The sequence below is a fragment of the Aquarana catesbeiana genome, linkage group LG08, assembly GCF_042186555.1.
Source record: "Aquarana catesbeiana isolate 2022-GZ linkage group LG08, ASM4218655v1, whole genome shotgun sequence".
NCBI classification, from domain to species: domain Eukaryota; kingdom Metazoa; phylum Chordata; class Amphibia; order Anura; family Ranidae; genus Aquarana; species Aquarana catesbeiana.
Window position 1 is genome coordinate 297,157,203 of NC_133331.1, and position 27,119 is coordinate 297,184,321.

At 46.4% G+C, this 27,119-nt stretch overlaps 2 protein-coding genes across 2 annotated transcripts in view; both read left to right on the plus strand.

Moving 5' to 3' along the window:
• The window catches only part of LOC141106834 (uncharacterized), a 159,667-nt gene that overhangs the window by 16,278 nt on the left and 116,270 nt on the right, over positions 1–27,119 (plus strand). The window lies entirely within an intron of this gene.
• Positions 301–26,756, plus strand: LOC141104993 (uncharacterized). Its single transcript, XM_073594800.1, has 3 exons — positions 301–1,801; positions 24,455–24,460; positions 25,248–26,756. Exons 1-3 carry the CDS (start codon positions 425–427, stop codon positions 26,196–26,198), a joined length of 2,334 nt encoding a protein of 777 aa, XP_073450901.1. The 5' UTR covers positions 301–424; the 3' UTR covers positions 26,199–26,756.

The window sequence follows — 27,119 nt, forward strand, 5'->3', positions numbered from 1 at the left end:
GGATGATCAGCAGTCTATGGAGGAGGATGGAATAACGGGGACATTTATAGAGGAGGACACTCCTACAGAGATCAGCACAGGTGGGTCATGAACACTAAATCTATTCCTCCACCCATACTGCTCACTGATTGGTCCATGATTAGGGCCTAGGCACCTGGGGGATGTGTTTCAGATCATGGCAAAAGGGGGACCTACTCAATATTAGGTGGGTGGTGATGATTTTATGTCTGATTGGTGTATTGTATGGTACATACTCCTGACCCCTGCACTATATACTCTATGTTGTAAAAGACAGTTCTTGTTGTTTCCTCACTCTCTGACTAAGGTCCCTGAATAAAGAAATGAACTGGTAGGAGATCAGAGGACCCATTTACTAGTTACCTTGAGGGGGGAATTGTAAGATCCTCAGAGACAAAGCTGCCTGATGTGGGCGGAGTCCTGGTTTAGGGGAACCAATCTGCTCATGTCTAGTAATAATCTTTTTATTTCTATTTTAGTAGATGGACGGGAGATGAGGAAAACCTCAGAGGATTGTCTCACTTTGTCTCCAGACTGTAAAGTAGAAGATGAAGACATCACACAGTATAGTCCAGGAGAAAACCCGCCTACCTCAAATGTCCATCCGGCACCACACAGTGTAGATGGACCATCGTATTCCTCTTATCCTGAGGAACCTCAGACTGTGCGGGACGGTGCCGGACCATCGTATTCCTCTTATCCTGAGGAACCTCAGACTGTGCGGGACGGTGCCGGACCATCGTATTCCTCTTATCCTGAGGAACCACAGACTGTGAGGGACGGTGCCGGACCATCATATTCCTCTTATCCTGAGGAACCTCAGACTGTGAGGGAAGGTGCCGAACCATCGTATTCCTCTTATCCTGAGGAACCTCAGACTGTGCGGGACGGTGCCGGACCATCGTATTCCTCTTATCCTGAGGAACCTCAGACTGTGCGGGACGGTGCCCGACCATCGAATTCCTCTTATCCTGAGGAACCTCAGACTGTGAGGGACGGTGCCGGACCATCGTATTCCTCTTATCCTGAGGAACCTCAGACTGTGCGGGACAGTGCCGGACCATCGTATTCCTCTTATCCTGAGGAACCTCAGACTGTGAGGGACGGTGCCGTTCTTCCAACAGATAAGAGGTTTTCCTGTGCTGAGTGCGGGAAGAGTTTCTATTTTAAATTCAATCTTGATGAGCATAAAAGATCTCACACAGTTGAGAAGCGGTTTTCCTGTACTGAGTGTGGGAAGTTTTTCCATTTGAAAGGCAATCTTAATGTGCATAAAAGATCTCACACGCATTCCTGTCCTGAGTGCGGGAAAAGTTTTACACAAAAGTCCAGTCTTAACACACATCAGAGATCCCACACAGGGGAGAAGCCATATTCCTGTACTGAGTGCGGGAAATGTTTTTCACTGAAGTCCGCCCTTTACACCCATCAGAGATCTCACACCGGGGAAAAGCCGTTTTCCTGTCCAGAATGCGGGAAATGTTTTTCGCACAATTCCAGTCTTATCTCACATCAGAGATCTCACACGGGGGAGATGCCGTATTCCTGTCCTGAGTGCGGGAAATGTTTTTCACAAAAGTCCAGTCTTTACACCCATCAGAAATTGCACAAGGGTGAGAAGCCATATTCCTGTTCTGAGTGCGGGAAATGTTTTTCACAAAAGTCCAGTCTTAACTCACATCAGAGATCTCACACGGGGGAGAAGCCATATTCCTGTCCTGAGTGCGGGAAATGTTTTTCACAGAAGTGCAGTCTTAACAAACATCAGAGAGTGCACACGGAGGTAGATCCACTTTCCAGTTCTGATTGGAGGAAGTGTAACCCACAAAAGTCCTCTGTTTACAGTCATCTGAGATTGGACATGGAGGAGAAGCCACATTCCTGTCCTGAGTGAGGGAATTGTTCTTCACTGAAGTCCTGCCTTCCTGTACATCAGGGGTCCCACACAACCCTCGAGGTGTATTAGTGAGTGCGGGAAATGTCTTGTATATGAATGTTGCTGGACATGTGGGGAAGAAGCACACCCTGATATACACCTCAGATATACTCCATGGCTGATCTTCATCATGTAAGAAACAGTTGATAAGGAGATCAGAGATCACCAAAGACATGGATGAAGTGTTGTACCGTGTTGACCATTGATAGCAGGAGAAAAATAAAAATGGAGTCATTACCTCTCATTGGCTGAGTACATTTTGTGGTGGAAGATTTCACAAACACTTACAGGTCTGTTTTTTAAACCTCCTTGAAGAAATATGATGCACATTTACCCAACTGTGATGAATTTTGGCCATATATTATTTCTTATGATGATTTCCTATGATCATTGGCTCCATCTTGTTGCCATAATGCGGTGTTGCACTAGTTTTACTGATGAAGGTCTTTTTAGGAAAAAATACTGCATTATAAACACTAGATGGTGCTGAGGATCATAGGAAATCACTGTGTTCATTATAAAATGGACAGAATTTTTCACGGCTGGGCAAATGTTTGTCACAATCCTCAACTAATATTCTATAAAATAGACTCCTTAGTTTCCTCCATCAGATGTGATTTCATACAAATAACTGAGATCATACACTTATGAGTACAGAAGACATCGAAGAATGTGAGGTAATGAAGCCAACAATATTATACCAACCAATTATATAGAAAGGACAATTCTACATTTGGTCATTAGAAGGCGCTAAGTATGGGGATTAAGGCCAACTAGTGGCCAAATGTGGTATTTTAATTGTAAATCAATGGAAAACATGAAAAGCTCAGCAAATAGCCAAATAACATTCATTTTTTACCCCGATACCCAGAGAAGGAATGTACATGCACTTTACACTGGCAAATTACTGTGCAAATTATTTCTGAATAGACCCCTAATGTCAGGAGATGTTTATTTAACCACCTCCCGCCCAGCCATTATACATATACAGTTGGACGGGAGCTATGTCTATTTAGGGGAACGTACCCGTACATCCTCCCACTGTACCCCTCGGGGGCGTGTAGGAGTGAGAAATGTGATAGTTGTGTCATTTGGACACCACCAATCACAGATCGGGGTACAGGGCCCCATCAATATCTGTGTCACTGACATACCAGTACCTGATCACTATCACACCAGTACCATGTGACCAGTGCAGCCAGTAATATCTATACCAGTGTTGGACTAGTACACACCAGCAACTGTGTTCCTGATCACCGTCACACCAGTACAGTGTCACCAGAGCCAGCAGAAATATGAACGCCATGTCTAATAAAAGGTACAGAAGTGGAGGGGACTTTTCAGATTCTGATCATGACAGATGAGAGTAGCTGGGAGGAGCTCTCACTGTCAGATTGGGATTCTGAATATGAACCCGTGGAGAGCAGCGGTTCAGTAACCGATTCAGAAGGTGAAAGAATCCCAACAAAGAGAATGAGGAGAAACTGGAGCAGGTGAGAACCAACAGCGCAGAACATCCTGGTTAGGTGGTGAGCACCAGAAGAGCAGTACTGCATGCAACCCAGATAATGTCAATTCACTATTGTTCTATGCAGTATTTACCACAAAAAAACACTCTGTAAATACCACAAATACAGGAATGAAAGTCAATAAACAAAAGGAAAAAAAAAATGCATGCAGTAAAAATAAGTAGTAGTCCCGGCGTCAGATATTTGAGGAACCAGCAGCCACTGGCATCATTAACAACCAGTAAACAACATTGTTGTTAAGGAGTGGGCGGCTGCTGCGTCCTTAACGTCCGAGTCATCAGTTGTCAGTGGGATTCCCCGCTGACAGCTGAATGTAAAAAATGAATTGTGGGCAATGAAAAATGAAGAAAAAAAACAATGTGGGGCCCCCCCAGTTCATATCAGGCTCTTTGGGTCTGGTATGAATTTTGAGGTTAACCCCCCCCGGCCATTTTTTTTTTTAAAGGTGTGGGGTCCCCACAAAATGCATTCCAGACCCTTATCCGAGCATGCAGAACAGGAAATAAGGGGATGAACAAGTGCCCCCCCTTCTGTACCATACCAGGACGCATGCCCTCAACATTGGGGGGGGCTTTGAGGCAGGGGGGCTTCCCCCCCAAAGCACCTTGCCCTTATGTTAATGGGGACAAGGACCTCTTACCCACAACCCTGGCCAGTGGTTGTGGGGGCTGTGGGTGGGGGGCATATTGGAATCTGTAAGCCCCAGATCTATGGGAATGAGTGTGGGGTACATGATACTCCTACTTATTCACTAAAAAAGTGTAGTGTAAACACAGGAGGCAGTTTTTTCGACAAGTCCTTTATTAATAAAGCAAAAATAGGAAAAATTCCCCCGGTGTAGATCCATCGTCAATCACGATGCCCACCGCATACTCGGACACTGTATGACACCGCTTTGTGATTGGAGCCCTAAGACCCTAGCCCAGAAGGAAGCCTTTCCTGTGATTGTCTCAACCTGAAGAAGTGTTCTCCTTTTCTTATTCTTCTTAAAGACTTTTTGATTGCTTTACATCCCACTCCAAAGATCGTGTCCTACAACCCAATTTCTGAGCCACAGCTTTATTCAGGGTGTCATTTACATTGTCCGAATGTAATGTGCCATTGATCAGAGCCTGCCACTGAACACGATTAAGGGCCAGCTGTTGGCCCCTGCAATATTCCAAGGATCCTTGGCAACTTAAATTGGGTCACATCTTTCTTATAGGCATCAGTTACATTGACCCGTGGCTCTATGTGTTATCAGCACTTCAGTATTCTTTCTTCAAACTATTGAACAAGGTTCCTTCTACGACCCCAGCACAGAAGGCAGCCTTCCTTGTTATTATTGTCTCAACCTGAGAAGGTATCTGAGTTGGTGGCCAATCACCTTTTCTTATTCTTCTCAAGAACATGATTAATTTACAACCCATCCTCCTTCCTTCCAAAGACTGTGTCCACCTTTCACCTTTCTGAGGATAACATGTTACCTTCCATTTGTCTGTCTTCTCACTTTAATGAAGTTGCTCTAAAAAAGGAAGGTCAGTACAACCGACACCAGATTTCCATAAAGACACACATGAAAGTATTATTTTAAAATGCTACATTAGAGAGGTGATGTGTGAAGAAAAGAATTCTTGCATTCGGGTGGCAAACGTGACATTCGTTGAGTTCTAAACATTCCCTGAATGATAACTAGGGATGAGCTTCATGTTCGACTCGAACATTGTCCGTTCGGGCGTTCGCAGAATTTCGAACATTATGGGCCGTTCGCGCCAAATTCGAGTGGTGCGTCATGGCCCATAATTCACTGCGGCATCGCAGTGCATTGCTGGCTGATGATTGGCCAAGCATGCACTATGACCCGCATGCTTTGGCCAATCACAGCATCGTCAGCACAGAGAGCCATAATTGGCCAAAGGAAGGGTGCCTTTGGCCAATCATGGCTCAGGGGAGTAGGTTCACGCCCCACACTATATAAGGCTGCCTGCATGTCGGCCTTGTGTAGTGTGTTGCGGCGTGTGAGAGAGATAAAAAGAGTCAGAGTGTCATTTCATTTAATTTCAGTGAGATAGAGCAGGCAGGCGATTCAGGTAGCTGCAGTCAGTGTATTTAGTATATATATGCAACCCAGGAGTTGTGTATATATATATATATATATACACTGTATTCAGTTTAGCTAGATCTCACTTCAGAATGTTCCTGTTATTCTCGCTGCAGTTTATTAAGTCAGTGTACTGTATACTGGGCACAGTGTACAGCTAAAGCTGACTGCAGACTATTCCTTGCTTACCTATTCCAATACATCAAAGACAGTATGTCTGGAAGGCTAACAAGGAGAGGCAGACAGACACAGGCCAATAAAAGAGGGCAAGCAGGCTCTGTGTCTAGAGGCAACAGTGCTGGTCATGGACACGGTACATCCTCATCAGCAGGTGGCCGTGGGGCACACTTGTCCTTTTTTTCGACAGCTGGCTGTGTTGAGCCGCAACATGCAGAAGAGTTGGTGGAGTGGATGACCAAGCCATCCTCATCCTCCTCTCTCACCCAGGCTCAGGGTACTTTGGCTGCCAAGGTGACCTCTTCCCTCGGCTCAATGGCATCAGTCACTCCTTCCCTAGCCCCACCATGTGCTGAGGAGTCCCCTGAACTGTTTGACCACAGTGTTGGGTACATGCTGCAGGAGGATGCGCAGCGTTTTGAGGGCTCCGATGATGGTGCCCAGCTTGAGGAAGGCAGGTACATGAGCCCAGAGAGAGGGGGTGCCCAAGAAGGACAGCAAACTGGCAGTCATGTTCCCCCAGCTGCAGCATACTGCCAGGTTTGCTCCAGTGACGAGGAGGGAGGGGATGATGAGGTCACTAACTCTACATGGGTGCCTGATAGGAGGGAGGAGGAAGAGGCACATCACTAACGAGGCAGGATGCCCTCCAGGGGCCAGCTTAAGGGCAGCCAACCGACTGCATCACACCACAGAGCTCCGCATGTGCAGGGCGCTGCTGTCTCTGCGTGTTATTCCAAAAGTTCTTTGGTGTGGGCCTTTTTTGAGACGTGTGAAGCAGATTGCACCATTGCTGTTTGCAACATATCTCTGAAGCGTATCTCGCGTGGCCAAAACAGCAGCCGCTTGGGCACCACATGCTTGACCAGACATATGTTGGCAAGCATACATAAAAGACCCACACCAAAGAACAAAGTGGACCTCTCCTTGCTCCTCATCAACTGGGATCTCCAACCCCACTATACCTTCAGTCCTCTCAGAAGCCTGCACTGAGAGGAATGAAGGTGTAGAATTAGGTGTGTCACTGCCAAGTACTTGCGGGCAATCTGCTATCAGTACACCAATGTCCGATTGTACCAGGAAACTTCCCTGCCCCAGCTGCTGCACCGCCGAAAGAAGTTTGCTCCCAGTCATCCACATGCCCAGTGGTTGAATGCTAGCTTGGCTAAATTGCTAGCACTTCAACTGCTGCCTTTTCAGTTGGTAGACTCTGCCCCCTTCTGTGAGTTTGTAGAATGTGCGGTTCCTCAGTGGCAGGTTCCCAAACGCTACTTTTTTTCACGGAAGGCGATTCCGGCTCTCTACCGGCTTGTGGAAGGCAATGTCTTTGCCTCGCTGGACAGGGCGGTCAGCGGTAAGGTGCATATTACCGCTGACTCATGGTCCAGCAGGCATGGACAGGGTAGTTACCTATCTTTCACGGCCCACTGGGTGACTCTGCTGGCAGCTTGGAAATATGCAGGACAGGGTGCAGTAGTGTTGGAGGTTGTTCCTCCACCACGCCTCCAAAATGCTACTAGTGGTGATTCTGACACACCTCTCTCCTCCACCCCCTCCTTTTCTTCTTCCTCCATGGCCTCTTCCTGTGCTGATTTGTCCTCGGAACCAGCGGTGCTCCATAGGCGTTCAAAGGGCTAAGCAAGTTTGCAGGCAAAAAAAATGCCATGCCGTGCTTGAGCTGGTGTGCTTGGGGAACAGGAGCCATACTGGGGCAGAGATTCTGTCAGCTTTGCAGGGGCAGGCTCAGAGGTGGTTGACACCACGCCAGCCTAAGCAAGGAATGGTGGTTTGCAACAATGGCACCAACCTCCTCTCTGCCCACTGACAGGGACACCTGACCCATGTGCCCTGTTTGGTTCACATCCTTAACTTGGTTTTGCAGCGGTTCTTGGGCAGGTACCCGGGCTTACAGGATCTCCTGAGGCAGGCCAGGAATGTCTGTGTGCATTTCTGCCTGTCATATAATGGCAGTGCTCAGCTGGCGGACCTCCAAAAGGAATTTAACCTGCCCAAGAACCGCCTAATCTGTGACATGCTCACTAGGTGGAACTGAACGTTGACCATGCTGCAGCGGCTGCACACGCAGTAGAGGGCCATCAATGAGTACCTGTGCGACTAAGGCACCAGGACAGGGTCAGAGGAGCTTGTTTTTTTTTCCCCATGCCAGTGGGTCATGATCAGGGATGCATGAACTGTCCTGTCACCATTTGAGGAGACCACGGGGATGGTGAGCAGTGACAGTGCATGCATCAGTGACACTGTCCCTCTTGTCCACCTGTTGGAGCACACGCTGTGTGGAATAATGGACAGGGCACTTGAGGCAGAACAGAGGGGAGAAGAGGAGGACTTCCTCACCTCTCAAGGCCCCCATTATCCAGACAGTGTTCCTGCTGGCCTGCTGATCACACAGGAGGAGGAGGATTGTGTTAGCATGGAGGTGGAACCTGGCACTCAGCATCAGCAGCAGTCTTCAAGGGATCATTTACAGTCCCAAGAAACCCATGGACTTGTATGTGGCTGGGAGGAGGTGGCTGCGGATCATGTCGTCCTTGGTGACCCAGAGGACTCTGGACCGAATGCCTCAGCAAACCTACTCTGCATGGCCTCCCTGATCCTGCAAAGCCTGCTGAAGGATCCTCTTATTTGTGGTATCAAGGAAAGGGATGATTACTGGCTGGCAACCCTCCTTTATCCACGTTACAAGGGTAAGGTTGTGGACCTTATCTTGCCGTCGCAGAGGATGAAACATCTTCAGGAAGCCTTGCAGAAAGGTTTGTGCAACGCGTTACCAGAGCCTGGGAGGTTACAAATTCTTGGTCCTGGACAACGTGTTGCTGAGGCTTCGGTCAGTCACAGAAGGAGCGGTGAAGAAGGTGGCTGTCTGACCGATGCGTTCAGACAATTTTTTAGTCCGCAGCCCCAAGGTATGATCGGTTCCAGCAACCATCGCCAGCGTCTGATTTACATGGTGCAGGAATACCTAGGGACAAGATCAGACTTGGACACCTTTCCCACCGAAAATCCTCTGAGTTACTGGGTCTTGAGGATGGATCACTGGCCAGAGCTTGCACAGTATGCAATTGAGCTACTGGCCTGTCCTGCATCCAGCATTCTTTTGGAACGCACATTCAGTGCTGCTGGAGGCTTTGTAACTGATCACAGGGTGCGTCTGTCCACCGAATCGGTCAATTGGCTGACCTTCATAAAAATGAATTAGTCTTGAATCACCACCAGCTACCAAGCACCTGATGCTGATGTAACTGAATAATATTTTTTTAAATGTGAGATCCCTTCAAGACTGCCTATGCTGATGCTGAGTGACTATCCTGTTATGCTGAGTGACTCCTCCTCAATTTTCACGCTGATAGCTTGTAAGAACATTTTTGGTCCTGGGCGCCTCCACCAGTGGCTAAGGCCCAATTTTTCTGCCCCTGTTCAACAGGGGCGTGTAATTAAAATTTTTGATGCAATAATTTGCAGCAGGGCTCGTTCCTGCGCTCCAACTAGAGTATCTGTGAGGGGTTGCAGTGTTGTGGCACCAGTGCCTAAGGCCCAATTTTTCAGCCCCTTTTCAACAGGGACATGTAATTACAATTCTCGATCTAATATTTCACAGCAGGGCCCTGTGAGGGCTTACAGTGTTGTGGCCACAACAACACCTAAGGCCCAAATTTCTGCAGAGTATATAGGGCAGGCCCCTACTTTCAAACATCCAACTTACAAACGACTCCTACTTGCAAACGGAAGGAGACAACAGGAAGTGAGATAAAATCTACCCCTAGGAAGGGAAATTCTTTACTGTAAGAGTTCCTTGTTTCAGTAAAAAACCCACATTTTCAAAATCCAATTGTCTTTGGGACAGAAAGTGAGGTGAAATTTTTTTAATTTGGGTGTGGGGTTCCCCTTAATATCCATACAAGACCCAAAGGGGCTGGTAATGGGCTGGGGGGGGGGGGGGGTACCCATGCCTTTTTACTCAATGATTTTTATTCATATTGCCAGGACCAGACATTACATTAAAGCCGCAAGCAGTTTTAAATGACTTTTATTCCTTTAGAAATGTCATTTGGTGCAGGGACTGTTCTAAACACGGGAAACACGCGCCACTTTACAGGCATACTATAGACACCCCCCAGGTACGATATTTAAAGGAATATTTCACTTTTATTTTTTCACTTTAATCATTAAAATCACTGCTCCCGAAAAAATGGCCATTTTTAAAAGTTTTTTTTTGCATTGATACATGTCCCCTGGGGCAGGACCCGGGTCCCCAAACCCTTTTTAGGACAAAAACTTGCATATAAGCCTTTAAAATTAGCACTTTTGATTTCTCATGTTCGAGTCCCATAGACATTAACTGGGTTCAAAAGTTCACGCGAACTATCGGTCCGTTCGCAAGTTCTGGTGCGAACCGAACCGGGGGGGTGTTCAGCTCATCCCTAATGATAACACAGCGAGCACCTTCTCCCCCTGAATAACAGATGTTACCTATTCTGGCCATCATATTTTGTGGTTAGAACTCTCTCTAAAATTTAATTGCCAATTAAAAATGTCCATATAAATGTATTTACATATATGTCTCCCTTGGTTGGAGTGGAGATGACCCCATCTATAAAGATATAAAGTACATACACACAGCACAAAGTGGTTGTAAACCCTTACAGACCATTTTACCCTGCAGGTAAGCCTATAATTAGGCTCACCTGTAGGTACTGGAAATATCTCCTAAACCTGCACGTTTTCACACTACGAGACGCTTCTTGGGGGTGAAGTTCCTCGGAGCTCCACAAGGTGGTGATGTTCTCACTTCTACCCAGACAGGAAGTCTCTATGGAAGAGAGGAAGTGATGTCAGGTAGAGACAGGAAATTATGTCAGGTACAGACAGGAAGTGATGTCAGGTAGAGACAGGAAATTATGTCAGGTACAGACAGGAAGTGATGTCAGGTACAGACAGGAAGTTCCAGGTGAAAAGTGAGTCGGGAGGAAGTAGAGAGGAGACAAAGCTTGAAGTGGTCGTACAGAAGGTAATAAGATCTTATTTTCTATTTATACCCAGTAACCCCCCGTCATGTTCCGTCCTCTTCCTCCATAGTCACTGTGACGTCTTTTATCTCCAGCAGATGATGATACACACATATATAGTGTGGAAACCTAGATTAACCCCTTCAGGTGCCGAACATTTTTTCTCTTATGGCGATGGAATATTTTCCTCATTTTGGAGATAAATTCTAGTAATATGTTCCTCTAAACAAACAGCACTGACAATAAATAGACAAGACAATGACCGTCCTGACCATACATGGCCTACAAAGGACAATTATAACACTACACAGGCAGCCAATGGGCAATCATTACACTATGCAGCCAACACAATGATGGAGTGCCGGGGTCAGAAGTATGGAGCATAGAGCCCCTTACATTGCTGGTTAGGAGGACGAGAACATTCCCCAGCCTGCCACGAAAAATATGTTCCATCATTGCCCGCTCTGTCTGTAACAAACTCGCCTCTCTCCACGACCTCTTTATCACTAATTCATTTAATCTACTCGCCATCACTGAAACCTGACTCCCCATGTTGATGGGGTTAAGGGCCATTTCTCCACAACCCTGGCCAGTGGTTGTGGGGGTGTATGGGCGGGTGCTTATCGGAATCTGGATCCCAGCCCCCCAAGTGAATGAGCATGGGGTACATGCTACACCTTCTCTTTCCTCAAGTAAAAATGTAGCGTAAAAAAAAAACAAAAAAAACACAGAAGGCAGTTTTTGACAAGTCCTTTATTAAAAAAACAAAAAAAAAATTAAGAAAAAGTCCCCGGGTGTAGATCGATCGTCAATCACTATGACCTCCCCATACTCGGATACCGTAAGATATCTCTTTGTGAATGGAGCCCTATGACCCTAGCCCAGAAGGAAGCCTTTCCTGTCATGGTCTCAACCTAGAGAAGTGTATCCGAGTTGGTGGCCTTTCACCTTTTCTTATTCTTCTTAAGGACTTTTTGATTGGTTTACACCCCACTCCAAAGATCGTGTCCTACAACCCACTTTCTGAGTCACAGCTTTATTCAGGGTGTCAGTTACATTGTCTGAATGTAAAGTGGCATTGATCAGAGCCTGCCACTGAACAACATTAAGGGTCAGCTGTTGCAGGGCTGATCCTAGGGTCACAGACGCCTGGGTGCAGAAATATGTGTGGCGCCCCCACGTGGGCGTGGTCATCTTACCAACTCCTCCCCTTTACAAATGTTTCTATGGCAACGACTCAACAGTTTCTGTGTTACAGTGGGGCTGCCAGTCCTCGGGACTATATGTCCCACAATCCTCTTCTCTGCTCCTTTTTTTCTTCCCTGATATGAAGGCGGGGGAAGAATCATAGTGTGCTGCTCACTAGTACAGCAGCGCGCACGAGGAGGAGAGGGGAAACAAGAGCCCGCGGCTGCACTGGCGTCACTAGGGTTGATGTCACCCGGTGCGGTAAAACATGGTATCACCCCCTCCACCAACTATAGTCGCCCCTCAGTACAGACCCCCCTCAGTCAGTGCAGACCCCCCACTAAATATAAACCCCTCCCTCAGTATAGACCCCCAAGGACAAAACGCCCTCCTTTATCAGAATAGACCCCCCTCAGGACAAACCACCCCCCTCCATTAGTACAGACCCCCCTCAGGACAAAGCACCTCCTCCATAAGTACAGAACCACCCCCTCCATTAGTACAGAACCCCCCAGAACAAACCACCCCCCTCTATTAGTACAGACCCACCCCCCTCCATTAGTACAGAACCCACCAGAACAAACCACCCCCCCTCCATTAGTACAGACCCCCACGACAAACCACTTGCCCCTTCCATTAGTACAGACCCCCCCAGACAAACCACCCCCCCTACATTAGTACAGACCCCCCCAGGACAAACCATCCACCTCCATTAGTACAGACCCCCCCCAGGACAAATCACCCCCCCTCCATTAGTTCAGACCCCCCCACGACAAATCACCCTCTCTACATTAGTATAGACCCCCCAGGACAAATCACCCCCCTACATTAGTACAGACCCCCCCAGGACAAATCACCTCCCCCTACATTAGTTTAGACCCCCCGGGACAAATCACCCCCACATTAGTACAGACCCCCAGGACAAATCACCCCCCTACATTAGTATACACCCCCCAGGACAAACCACCCCCCTACATTAGTTTAGACCCCCCCAGGACAAACCACCCCCCCTACATTAGCACAGACCCCCAGGACAAATCACCCCCCCACATTAGTATAGACCCCCCAGAACAAACCACCCCCTACATTAGTACAGACCCCCCCAGGACAAATCACCCCCCTACATTAGTATAGACCCCCCAGGACAAATCACCCCCCCTACATTAGTATAGACCCCCCCAGGACAAATCACCCCCTCTACATTAGTACAGACCCCTAGGACAAATCACCCCCTACATTAGTTTAGACCCCCCTGGACAAATCACCCCCCCTACATTAGTATAGACCCCCCAGGACAAATCACCCCCCCTACATTAGTATAGACCCCCCAGGACAAATCACCCCCTCTACATTAGTACAGACCCCCAGGACAAATCACCCCCTACATTAGCACAGACCCCCCCAGGACAAACCACCCCCCTACATTAGTCCAGACTCCCCAGGACAAATCACCCCCCTACATTAGTATAGACCCCCCCAGGACAAACCACCCCCCTACATTAGTATAGACCCCCAGGACAAACCACCCCCCTACATTAGTACAGACCCCCAGGACAAATCACCCCCCTACATTAGTTTAGACCCCCCTGGACAAATCACCCCCCTACATTAGTATAGACCCCCCAGGACAAACCACCCCCCCTACATTAGTACAGACCCCCCAGGACAAATCACCCCCCTACATTAGTATAGACCCCCCAGGACAAACCACCCCCCTACATTAGTATAGACCCCCAGGACAAATCACCCCCCTACATTAGTTTAGACCCCAGGACAAATCACCCCCCCTACATTAGTACAGACTCCCCAGGACAAATCACCACCCCCCTACATTAGTTTAGACCCCCGGGACAAATCACCCCCCTACATTAGTATAGACCCCCCAGGACAAACCACCCCCCTACATTAGTTTAGACCCCCCAGGACAAACCACCCCCCTACATTAGTTTAGACCCCCAGGACAAACCACCCCCCTACATTAGCACAGACCCCCAGGACAAATCACCCCCCCCCCACATTAGTATAGACCCCCCAGAACAAACCACCCCTTACATTAATACAGACCCCCCAGGACAAATCACCCCTCCCTACATTAGTATAGACCCCCACGACAAACCACCTGCCCCCTTCCATTAGTACAGACCCCCCCAGACAAACCACCCCCCCTACATTAGTACAGACCCCCCAGGACAAACCACCCACCTCCATTAGTACAGACCCCCCACAGGACAAACCCCCCTACATTAGTATAGACCCCCCAGGACAAATCACCCCCCCTCCATTAGTACAGACCCCCACGACAAACCACCTGCCCCCTTCCATTAGTACAGACCCCCCCCCAGACAAACCACCCCCCCTACATTAGTACAGACCCCCCCAGGACAAACCACCCACCTCCATTAGTACAGACCCCCCACAGGACAAACCACCCCCTCCATTAGTTTAGACCCCCCAGGACAAATCAACCCCCCTCCATTAGTTCAGACCCCCCCCCAGGACAGATCACTCCCTCTACATTAGTATAGACCCCCCAGGACAAATCACCCCCCTACATTAGTACAGACCCCCCAGGACAAATCGCCTCCCCCCTACATTAGTTTAGACCCCCCCGGGACAAATCACCCCCCTACATTAGTACAGAGCCCCCAGGACAAATCACCCCCCCACATTAGTATAGACCCCCCCAGGACAAACCACCCCCCTACATTAGTTTAGTTTATTTTAGTTTATGTTTCTTGGGGATGCAGTTCCTCTGAGCTCCACAAGGGGGTGATCTTCTCACTTCTACCTGGACAGCCAGTCTCTATGGAAGACAGGAAGTGATGTCAGGTACAGACAGGAAGTTCCGGGTGAGAGGTGAGTCGGAAGGAAGTAGAGAGGAGACATTGCTGGAAGTGGCAGTAGAGGAGGTAATAAGATCTTATTTTCTATTTACACCCAGTAACCCCCCGTCATGTCCGTCCTCTTCTTCCATAGTCACTGTGATGTCTTTTTCTGTTCAATGTTTTTATTGAGGAGTACATAAGAAAGACAGAGAAGGTTATAAGCAGTTACATGGGATACAATTTGTTTGAACATTATCATACAGAAGCTTAGGTGCCGGAGGTTGACCACATTAAGTACAATTAATACATAGCCAATAAAATGGGTTTGCAAGGAGGACTGAAACTTGGGGTCAGTAATGGTCCTTGTACGATGTTGAGTGTGCCTCCAGTCCACCCGCTCACCCCTGATGGGATCAAACTGTGAACGGGTGGGGGCACATTGTGTCTGATATAAGAGTTTTGAAGAACATAACTTGGGGTGGATTGGTATGGGTTCAACTTCGCTAAAACAAGCTATCGGTTGGGATGTGAACGGATGTCCCATGTAAGTGGGCCAAATGGTTGCGGGTAGATTTAGAAAAGCAGAGGGGTGAAAGGCCCAGGTGTGGGTTAGGGTTCCTCGAGGGTTTGTAAATGGTAGGGATCACTACCCGTTGCCCACCCCTAATATATCACTTCGTGTCCCCCTGACCATGAAGCACAGGACATGGATTTCCTGGCTACAGAGGGCGAACTATTAATTTCCTGTCACCTACCGATTGACTCCTAGTAGGATATAGAGCCTAGCTATCATTTCTTTTTTGTTATTTTTTTCTCCTGTATTAACTGAGGGAATTACAACCTGAACCTGGACAGAGCGGATCAGTTTCCATCTTAAAGGCCCTGGCTGGGTTTAAGCCATCAGTCAAATTTGTTTGGTGTTCTGGTAAGGGCAACTTACTCTTGCGAATTTTGGACTGTTAATTTATCCATATATGCTGAAGTATTTTGTTGATCCAGGAGTTTTTCATCATAGGAGATATCTGGACTTTAATTCTTCTAAATTTTTTAAATTTTTTATTTTTAATCTTTACCTTTGATATTCAATTTTCCACCTAAATAACGTTTTATATTAACGTAATGAGTATTTAGCGCAGTTTATTATTTTTGCATAAAATTGGTTTGCATGGCTGTTGTCCCAGAAGGAAGCCTCTTCTAAAGATGGTGCACAAGAAAGCCCACAAACAGTTTGCTGAAGACAAGCAGACTAAGGACATGGATTACTGGAACCATGTCCTGTGGTCTGATGAGACCAAGATAAACGTATTTGGTTCAGATGGTGACAAGCGTGTGTGGGGGCAACCAGGTGAGGAGGACAAAGACAAGTGTGTCTTGTCTACAGTCAAGCATGGTGGTGGGAGTGTCATGGTCTGGGGCTGCATGAGTGCTGCCGGCACTGGGGGGCTACAGATCATTGAGGGAACCATGAATGTCAACATGTACTGTGACATACTGAAGCAGAGCATGATCCCCTCCCTTCAGAGACTGGACCGCAGGGCAGTATCCCAACATGATAACGACCCCAAACACACCTCCAAGACTACCACTGCCTTGCTAAAGAGCTGAGGGTAAAGGTGATGGACTGGCCAAGCATGTCTCCAGACCTAGACCCTATTGATCATCTGTTGGACATCCTCAAATGGAAGTTGGAGGAACGCAAAGGTCTCTAACATCCACCAGCTCTGTGATGTCATCATGGAGGAGTGGAAGAGGACTCCAATGGCAACCTGTGAAGCTCTGATGACCTCCATGCCCAAGAGGGTTAAGGCAGTGCTGGAAAATAATGGTGGCCACACAAAATATTAACACTTTGGGCCCAATTTGGAGATTTTCACTTAGGGGTGTACTGACTTTTGTTGCCAGCGGTTTAGACATTAATGGCTGTGTGTTGAGTTATTTTGAGGGGACAGCAAATTTACACTGTTATACAAGCTGTACACTCACTACTTTACATTGTAGACAAGTGTCATTTCTTCAGTGTTGTCACATGAAAAGATAGAAGAAAAGATTTACAAAAAATGTGACTGAGGGGCGGACTAACTTTTATATATACTAGACTGTATGTATGTCTGTCTATATATATATATATATACCGCCTGAAGTGTATTAGAAACAGTACACCAAGGAATGCACTGTAGATATACTCTACACTGGATGCAGAGTGTGTGTGTGTATGTGTGTGTGTATATATATATATAAAATAATACAGTGCCTGCACTGCCTGAGTATAGAGTAAACACTGAATATATAGTCTATGCTAAACGCAGAGTATATATACTAGACTGTGTGTGTGTGTGTGTGTGTGTATATATATATATATATATATATATATATATATATCTATATCTATATCTATATAGATATATATATGTATCAAATACACTGCCACTAACTGAATAACCTGCCTGCTTAATCTAACTCAAGCTATCTCTCTGACCACGCCAACAACACTACACACGGCCTCTATATAAGCAGCTTTATATAGTGTGGGGCGTAGACTTAGTTCCCTTGAGCCATGATTGGCTAAAGGCACCCTGCCTTTGGCCAATTATGGCTCTCTCAGCAGAGTGCGCTGTGATTGGCCAAAGCATGTAGGTTTGGTGCGTGCTTTGGCCAATCATACAGCAATGCACTGCAAACTCGCAGTGCATTATGGGGCGTTCCGCGGCGCTCAAATTTTCCACGAACGCCCCATATGTTCGGTTAGTTTTAACAAAGTCATGCGGGCTTATCCCTACTCCTTTACAGAACTCCTGCCAGGATATTGATGACTTTCACCTTCTTACCATCTCACTGGTCAAATAAAAAATTTTCAAGATACCAAGTGGAATGAAGAAGGGCAGTCCTTGACCCCTTGCTGGACACTCGGATGGTCGGGCGTCAGTGCTATGCATTCAGGATTCAGTCTAATACCTTCCAATGATATAGGGTCTAGCAGTGCCCAGTGCTGAAATTCAGAGCCCCAGGAACCCACCACCACCCTGTACAATGTCCTGGATACTACAGTATACTTGGCAACCAAAAGAAGAAAACCCCTCTCCCTGCTGTCCTCCTCCTAACCACACTGGGCTGCCATTGGAGGGAAGAAAACAGACTCCTCCCCCACAGCTCTCTACTCCACCAGCAGCATCCTAGCCTAGCAATTATCCTGATTAGCCGGTAACTCCAGACAAAAGTCAGCAAGTTCCCCTTAGGATGCACAAAATCTCTGGATGGTTGCACTCTATAAAATTTCAATTTGGAATTTTTGTGCATCCTAGTCTTCAGGTAACGAGCTGGACATTGCATCTGCAGTTACAAAGATAGCGTGAGAGACCATATAGCAGACCCACCTAGAGCTGAGTCTATTTGTGTAGGAAGTTCCCCTTCCTGGACATCATGATGACCCTCCATTGACCTCACAGCACTGCCTCAGAGCAACAAGTCACAGGAAGGATCGTATTTATCATTTCTTGTCTGCAGATCTAAAATGAATCAAATCCAGTTCAGAAACCAAACAAACCCAACAGAGAAAAGGGAATTTCTGAAATCCAGCAGGCCAAGAGGGCAAATTTGCAGTTCCTCATGCTTCAAAGCCTGTGACAGGACCCCAGAATACGTGGCATAAAGAAGGATCACTATTGGCAACCCTCCTTGACCACTGTTACAAGGGGAAAGTGTCAGAACCCGTCCCGTCCCCACAGAGAGTGCAGAAAGAGGAGTTTATCTAACGCTTTTCCCGACTCTTTGAGATCACTGGGCAGCGCTGCCGAATTGCCTGCAAAGCGATTTGGCAGCGACGCTTTTCGGGCGCTTTTAACCCCTTGTTTACTTCTTCTTTGGAGTTAAAAGTGCCCCGCTACCGCCCGCACAGCGCAGGTAAAGCGCCACTAAAGTGAGCGGTGCTTTACCACAAGCACGAGGCAGTGTTCAGTGTGAAAGTGGCCTAAGTGATGCATTTCACTATTTCTTTAGTCCTCGCCGCCCAGGGCTGTCAGCTTTCACATCCCATCGGCAGCCTCTGCATCACATGGTGGATGATTATCTAGGGGCGAAAATAGAGATGGAAAGCTTTCCAGTTAATGATCCACTGGCTTACTGGGTCATGGGAATAGACCACTGGCCAGAACTTGCCCAGTATGCAATTGAGCTGCTCGGCTGCCTTTCATCCAGCATGCTTTCCGAATGGGCATTCAGTGCTGCTGCAGGTTTTGTTACTGATGATAGAACGCATTTGTCCACAGACTCCGTGGACCATCTGACATTTTTTAAAATTAATCAGTCCTGGAGTGCCAGCAGCTATGAAGCCCCTGATGCTGATGTCGCCGATTAAGTGTTTTTGGGATGTGGAATCTCCGCAGGACTTCTAGGCTGCCTAGTGTTGTGGGTGTTGATTTCATCTGGAAGAATTTTTTTGGTGTAGGTTTCATGGGCACAAATAACACCCAAAGACCACATTTTCCATACCTGTTTGAAAGGTGCATATCATTGCAATTTTAGACAGCAAGGCCAATTCTTGCTTTCATCAAGAGTACTTCTATAGGGTTATGGTGTGAAGGCACCACCAACACCCAAAGACCATTTTTTTCGGCACCTGTTGCTTCTATCCAAAGTCTGTGAAAGAGACACCAGAATTTATCCAAAAAAATCTCTAATCTTGTTCTCAGTGCACTACATTGTGGCCTCATCATGCAGACTGGTTTCCCAAGTCGTTGCTTACAAATAAAGAAAGCTTGTAGGGCAAAATGACATTTTTTTGGCTATATAAATGCAATTATTGCTGCAGGAGGTTCTTTACATGGTACAGATGCGCCACTTTACAGGTAGACTTAGGGGGCCCCCAGGCACTATATTGAAAGGAAATTTTAATTTTTATGCTTTCACTTTAAGCATCTTTTTACATTGATATGTGTCCTCCAGGGCAGTACCCAGGCCCCCATAACCATTGTATGCCCAATTACTTGCATATAAGCCTTCAAAATGGGCACTTTTGATTTTTCCAGTTTGGGTCCCATAGACTTCAATGGGGCTCGTTATCCAGCTCTGAACTTTTGCAATGTTCGAAAGTTCTGATGCGAACCGAACTGGGGGTCGTTCCGCCCTTCCCTAGTCCTGGGTCCTCTAAGATGTAACAAACACTAAACCAGGCTCAACAAACCCCAGGTGCCAGGCCGCCATGGCAACGAAAAATGTCATCCTGGCGCCTGGGCTGCCGCCTGAATACTCCACACACCCCATTATCTAGCAGCGAAAACAGAGATGGAGAGCTTTCCAGTTGATGATCCACTGACTTACTGGGTCATGGGAATAGACCACTGGCCAGAACTTCCACAGTATGTAATTGAGCTGCTGGGCTGCCTTGCATCCAGCATGCTTTCTGAATGGGCATTCAGTGCTGCTGGAGGTTTTGTTACTGATAATAGAACGTGTTTGTCCACAGACTCCGTGGACCGTCTGACATTTTTTAAAATGTATCCCGATTGCCGCTATGTATCCCGATTGCCCATCTGCAGGCTTGGGACTTTCATAGCGGGTGCTGCCGGGTATAGGGGAGAGAGGAGAGCGGACACACATCCGCTCTCTTCCCCTTCTTGTTGCTGACCTGGAAATGAGGTGTATAACATGACTTCCAGGTCCTCAATGACAGTTTCCCCTGCTCATCGAGGCCAGGAAAAAATGTAATGCAGTGTGATGTGCATTGCATTACATTCAGTGAAGCTCAGGGGGGACATTGGGGTTCTTTTATACCCTGGATGTCTCATTAAAGAGAACCTGTCACCAAAAAAAATCATCACATAGAGGACTTTTTGTCCCATATGTGGTGGGGAAAAAAAATAAGCAAAATAAAAAAAGAAATTTTATTGTAAAAAGTTAAAGTTACACCCAAGCACATAAACCCCCCCCCCCCCAAAAAAAAATTGAGAGCCCCCCCACCACCACATACACGTTCCAGACCTCTTAAATAAATATTGGGTACTATAGTTTGTCGTCATTTCACAGGCGCACACAAATTTAAGGTTTGACATGTTTGATATCTATTTACTCGGTGCAACCTCACCTTTTATATTTTACCAAAAAATTTACAGTAATATTGCGTGACATAAAAATTTAGAGCAACCACTATTTTATTCTCTAGGGTGTCTGCTTTAAGAAAATATATCATGTTTTGGGGGAATTTATGGAATTTTCAAGCCTAAAATTCTTTTTTAAACGTGTGCAAAAAACGGCTCTGCCTGAGAAAGGGTTAAAGGATAAATTCACCTTTGGGAACATGTGCCACCCATAAGATTTGTTAGATACAAAAAAACTGGCTTCTAATATTTTTATCTCCTAGATTCAAAGCACATTTGTCTAGCCCCACCCTAAACAATCCAAAATAAATGTGTTCCCATGGGGGGGTAGTAGTTCTTCTATGTACATCAATCCACCTATTACCCCCCCCCCCCCCACATCCTATTATTGTGTGACCAATACCATCCAAATAATTCTTACTTTAATTTCCCAAAGTTATCCGTCTACAAGGAGACCTGTATAGATCAAATGACGGCACCAATGAGGATGGAGGAGGAACGGAGTCACATGACTGAGAAGATACTAAACCTCACCCTGGAGATCATCTACCTGCTGACCGGAGAGGTGAGGAGGATTCTGGGAGGTCACATGACATCACTCTTATCTCTATTAATAAAACACAGACCTGACCGGAGAGGTGAGGAGGATTCTGGGATTATAACATGATATCACTCTTATCTCTATTAATAAAACACAGACCTGACCGGAGAGGTGAGGAGGATTCTGGGAGATCACATGACATCACTCTTATCTCTATTAATAAAATACAGACCTGACCGGAGAGGTGAGGAGGATTCTGGGAGGTCACATGACATCACTCTTATCTCTATTAATAAAACACAGACCTGACCGGAGAGGTGAGGAGGATTCTGGGAGATCACATGACATCACTCTTATCTCTATTAATAAAATACAGACCTGACCGGAGAGGTGAGGAGGATTCTGGGAGGTCACATGACATCACTCTTATCTCTATTAATAAAACACAGACCTGACCGGAGAGGTGAGGAGGATTCTGGGAGGTCACATGACATCACTCTTATCTCTATTAATAAAACACAGACCTGACCGGAGAGGTGAGGAGGATTCTGGGATTCTAACATGATATTCCTATTGGTTCTCCAATACAGAGATTTCCTCTTGTGAAGTCAGGTGATCATATGACCATCACAGTGCCACCATGTGACTCCCTAAAACCTGAGAGACACAACATGCAGAAGATTCTAGAAGTCACCAAGAAGATGATGGAGCTGCTGACAGGAGAGGTGAGGAGGATTCTGGGAATTCTGGGACATTATCCAGTAACAGACAAGGGATGTGTCTGGATGGTGACTGTATCATTGTGTGTGTCAGGTTCCTATAAAGTGTCAGGATGTCACTGTCTATTTCTCCATGGAGGAGTGGGAGTATTTAGAAGGACACAAGGATCTCTACAAGGACATCATGATGGACAATCAGCCGCCCCTCACATCACCGGGTAAGAGGAGACTTTATTGTAAAGGAGAGAGCAGTACGGAGGGTCCACCTAGATCCCCCATCATCTGATAAACACATAGAAACAATGTATTCAGTCAGTGTGTGTGTTTCCTACAGATGGATCCAGTAATGGGAACCCACCAGAGAGATGTCCCCGTCCTCTGTATTCCCGGGATTCCACACAGGAAGGTCACACCATCCCTCACCATCATCAGGTAGATGAGGAACAATCACTGATAGTATCATTAGGATCTGTACATTATCTGCATTGTTACAATTGATGTAATTTTTATTATATATTCAGAGTGGAAACCTGAGAGATTCTAAAGTTGAGGTTAAAGAAGATATAAAAGAGGAGGATGATGAGGATGGGGTGATGGAGAAAATACACAATGATCTGTACCAGGACACCATGGTGGAGCCATCCAGCTACAGAAACCCACCAGAGAGATGTCCCCGTCCTCTGTATTCCCGGGATTCCACACAGGAAGGTCACACCATCCCTCACCATCATCAGGTAGATGAGGAACTATTATTGGTCGTTATGATTTATACACAAGCATGATTGTTACAATGAATGTTTTCTTATATCTTTCAGAATGAAAACCCCAAGAATAATATTGTTGTAAAAGAAGAATTTACAGAGGAGGATGAGAAGTATGGAGTGATGGAGGTGGTTTCAGATGGACACAAGGATATGATGGAACCACCTAATACCAGGAACCCACCAGAGAGATGTCCCCGTCCTCTGTATTCCCGGGATTCCACACAGGAAGGTCACACCATCCCTCACCATCATCAGGTAGATGAGGAACAATCACTGATGGTATCATTAGGATCTGTACATTATCTGCATTGTTACCATTGATGTCATTTTTATTATATATTCAGAGTGGAATTTTGAGAGATTCTAAAGTTGAGGTTAAAGAAGAGATAAAAGAGGAGGATGATGAGGATGGGATGATGGAGGAAGAACACAAAGATCTGTACCAGGACACCATGGTGGAGCCATCCAGCTACAGAAACCCACCAGAGAGATGTCCCCGTCCTCTGTATTCCCGGGATTCCACACAGGAAGGTCACACCATCCCTCAATGTTACAAGGTTGGTGGGGCGGAGAATCTAGAACACAGACTAATGGGACGATGTGTAGATTTCTTATATGATGTCACAGTAATAAAGCTTATAATTTTCTGATGATATTCTCTCTCATTTTCTTGGTTTAGAGTGGAGATCCAATCGATATCGAATTTGAGGTTAAATCAGAAGAAGAAGAGAGGTATGTGAGGGATGATCAGCAGTCTATGGAGGAGGATGGAATAACGGGGACATTTATAGAGGAGGACACTCCTACAGAGATCAGCAAAGGTGGGTCATTAACCCTAAATCCATTCCTCCACCCATACTGCTCACTGATTGGTCCAGAGTAGGGCGGGGACTGGGTGATATCAGCCTGTAATCGCCTGGTCACTTTCCTGAGCTGTGTTCCCCGTCCTGTATTCCTGTATCTCTCTCGGATAATCTTCCTTCTTTGTGCTGGCAGGAAAATTTCGTTTTTTGGCATAGTGTCAGGTCACCTGAGACCAGGTGACAGGTGCACTCTGTAGGAGTCGGAAGTGCACTGCTAAGGTAGTGGACCCTAGGACTGACTGCTGCGGATTGAACCCTAGGAGGTTCAGGAAGCAGGTCTACTGGATCACTAACACAGATCCCACTGGGAGCTAGAGCATAGATTCCCCAGGGCACGGAGTCTAAGAGTCAGCAGGTGTTCACCAGAGCCTTCAGTGGTGAGGATGGACTGCGCTGCAGTCTGGCTCCAGGTCGTGGCCCCTCAGGGTCTCACAGCTCACGCTCACGGTAGACTACAGGAGAAGAAGGGATAAGCCCAGGTCAAGGCCAAAAGCAGACAAGTCAGTAACTGGAATCAGACGTAGGAAACACAGCAAGTACACACGAAAGCTAACACACAATGGTTGATCAGCACCGCTGACTTGCAGTGCACAGGTTAATATAGGGTTCCCTGATGGGGCCTGGGGTGGGGCCATGCTTAGAGGAGAGGTTATAAAACCAGCCAGGTGTGAGAGGTTGGCCTCTTAGTCTGAACACATGAGGAGAAGGTAAGTTGACAGAGAAAGATTACTGCATAACCATGACATATAGGCGCTGCTCGGCCTAGAGGCACCTGGAGAATGTGTTTCGTATCTTGGCAAAAGGGGGACCTACTCAATATTAGGTGGATGGTCATGATTTTATGTCTGATCGGTGTATTGTATGGTACATACTCCTGACCCCTGCACTATATACTCTATGTTGTACATTACATACTCCTGACCCCTGCACTATATACTCTATGTTGTACATTACATACTCCTGACCCCTGCACTATATACTCTATGTTGTAAAAGACAGTTCTCATTGTTTCCTCACTCTCTGACTAAGGTCCATGAATAAAGAAATGATCTGGTAGGAGATCAGAGGACCCATTTACTAGTTACCTTGATGGGGGAATTGTAAGATCCTCAGAGACAAAGCTGCCTGATGTGGGCGGAGTCCTGGTTTAGGGGAACCAATCTGCTCATGTCTAGTAATAATCTTTGTATTTCTATTTTAGTAGATGGACGGGAGATGAGGAAAACCTCAGAGGATTGTCTCACTTTGTCTCCAGACTGTAAAGTAGAAGATGAGGACATCACACAGTATAGTCCAGGAGAAAACCCGACTACCTCAAATGTCCATCCGGCACCACACAGTGTAGATGGACCATCGTATTCCTCTTATCCTGAGGAACCTCAGACTGTGAGGGACGGTGCCATCCTTCCAACACATAAGCGGTTTTCCTGTACAGAGTGCGGGAAATGTTTTACACGAAAGTCCAGTCTTAACTCACATCAGAGATTGCACAAGGGTGAGAAGCCATATTCCTGTACTGAGTGCGGGAAATGTTTTTCACTGAAGTCCAACCTTTACACCCACCAGAGATCCCATACAGGGGAAAAGCCATTTTCCTGTTCAGAGTGCGGGAAATGTTTTTCACGCAATTCCAGTCTTATCTCACATCAGAGATCTCACATGGGCGAGACGCCGTATTCCTGTCCAGAGTGCGGGAAATGTTTTTCACAAAAGTCCAGTCTTTACACCCATCAGAGATTGCACAAGTGTGAGAAGCCGTATTCCTGTTCTGAGTGCGGGAAATGTTTTTCACTGAGGTCCACCCTTTACACCCATCAGAGATTGCACAAGGATGAGAAGCCTTATTCCTGTCCAGAGTGCGGGAAATGTTTTTCACACAAGTCCGGTCTTAACTCACATCAGAGATCCCACACAGGGGAGAAGCCATATTCCTGTACTGAGTGCGGGAAATGTTTTTCACTGAAGTCCACCCTTTACACCCATCAGATATCTCACACGGGGGAAAAGCCGTTTTCCTGTCCAGAGTGCGGGAAATGTTTTTCACAAAAGTCCAGTCTTTACACCCATCAGAAATTACACAAGGGTGAGAAGCCATATTCCTGTTCTGAGTGCGGGAAATGTTTTTCGCTAAGGTCCACCCTTTACACCCATCAGAGATTGCACAATGGTGAGAAGCCATATTCCTGTCCAGAGTGCGGGAAATGTTTTTCACACAAGTCCAGTTTTAACTCACATCAGAGATCTCACACGGGGGAGAAGCCGTATTCCTGCCCTGTGTGCGGGAAATGTTTTTCAGAGAGGTCCCATCTTAACTCACATCAGAGATCTCACACAGGGGAGAAGCCGTATGCCTGTCCTGAGTGCGGGAAATGTTTTTCACAGAAGTCCCATCTTAACTCACATCAGAGATCGCAACACGGAGGTAGATCCACTTTCCAGTTCTGATTGGAGGAAGTGTAACCCACAGAAGTCCTCTGTTTACAGACATCAGAGATCTCACACGGGGGGAGAAGCCACTTCCCTGTCCTGAGTGAGGGAATTGTTCCTCACTGAAGTCCTGTCTTCCTGTACTTCAGGGGTCCCACACAACCCTCGAGGTGTATTAGTTAGTGTGGGAAATGTCTTGTATATGAATATTGCTGGACATGTGGGGAAGAAGCACACCCTGATATACACCTCAGATATACTCCATGGCTGATCTTCATCATGGAAGAAACAGTTGATAAGGAGATCAGAGATCACCAAAGACATGGATGAAGTGTTGTACCGTATCGGCCATTGATAGCAGGTGAAAAATAAAAATGGAGTCATTACCTCCCATTGGCTGAGTACATTTTGTGGTGTAAACTCCTTCAAGAGGTCTGTATTCTCAACTCGTCTTCCAGGACGAAACACGTTAACCCCACCACTTAAAAGGCGGTCCTCTAGGGCTTTTAAAATAAAAATGGAGTCATTACCTCTCATTGATTGAGTACATTTTGTGGTGGAAGATTTCACAAACACTTACAGGTCTGTTTTTTAAAGCTCCTTGAAGAAATATGATGCACATTCACCCAACTGTGATGAATTTTGCCCAAATTTTAATTCTTATGATGATTTCCTGTGATCATTGGCTCCATCTTGTGGCCATAATGCGGTGTTGCACTAGTTTTACTGATGATGGTATTTCAGAATAAAAATGTGATAAATATACTAAAGCGCTGAAATGAAAATAGTGAACCAAAATATGTAGGAATATATTAAAAGATGCCCAAATAATATAGCTGCAATAAGTAATGTGAACTACACAAATAAATAACTGAATATAAGTAAATAATTGCGCTGATATTAACCTATTAATAATACACCGTGTGCCTTAAAAAACAT

Coding starts and splice junctions, on each gene's coding strand:
- LOC141104993 (XM_073594800.1), top strand. CDS start 425: ATGTGGGCGGAGTCCTGGTTTAGGGGAACCAATCTGCTCATGTCTAGT.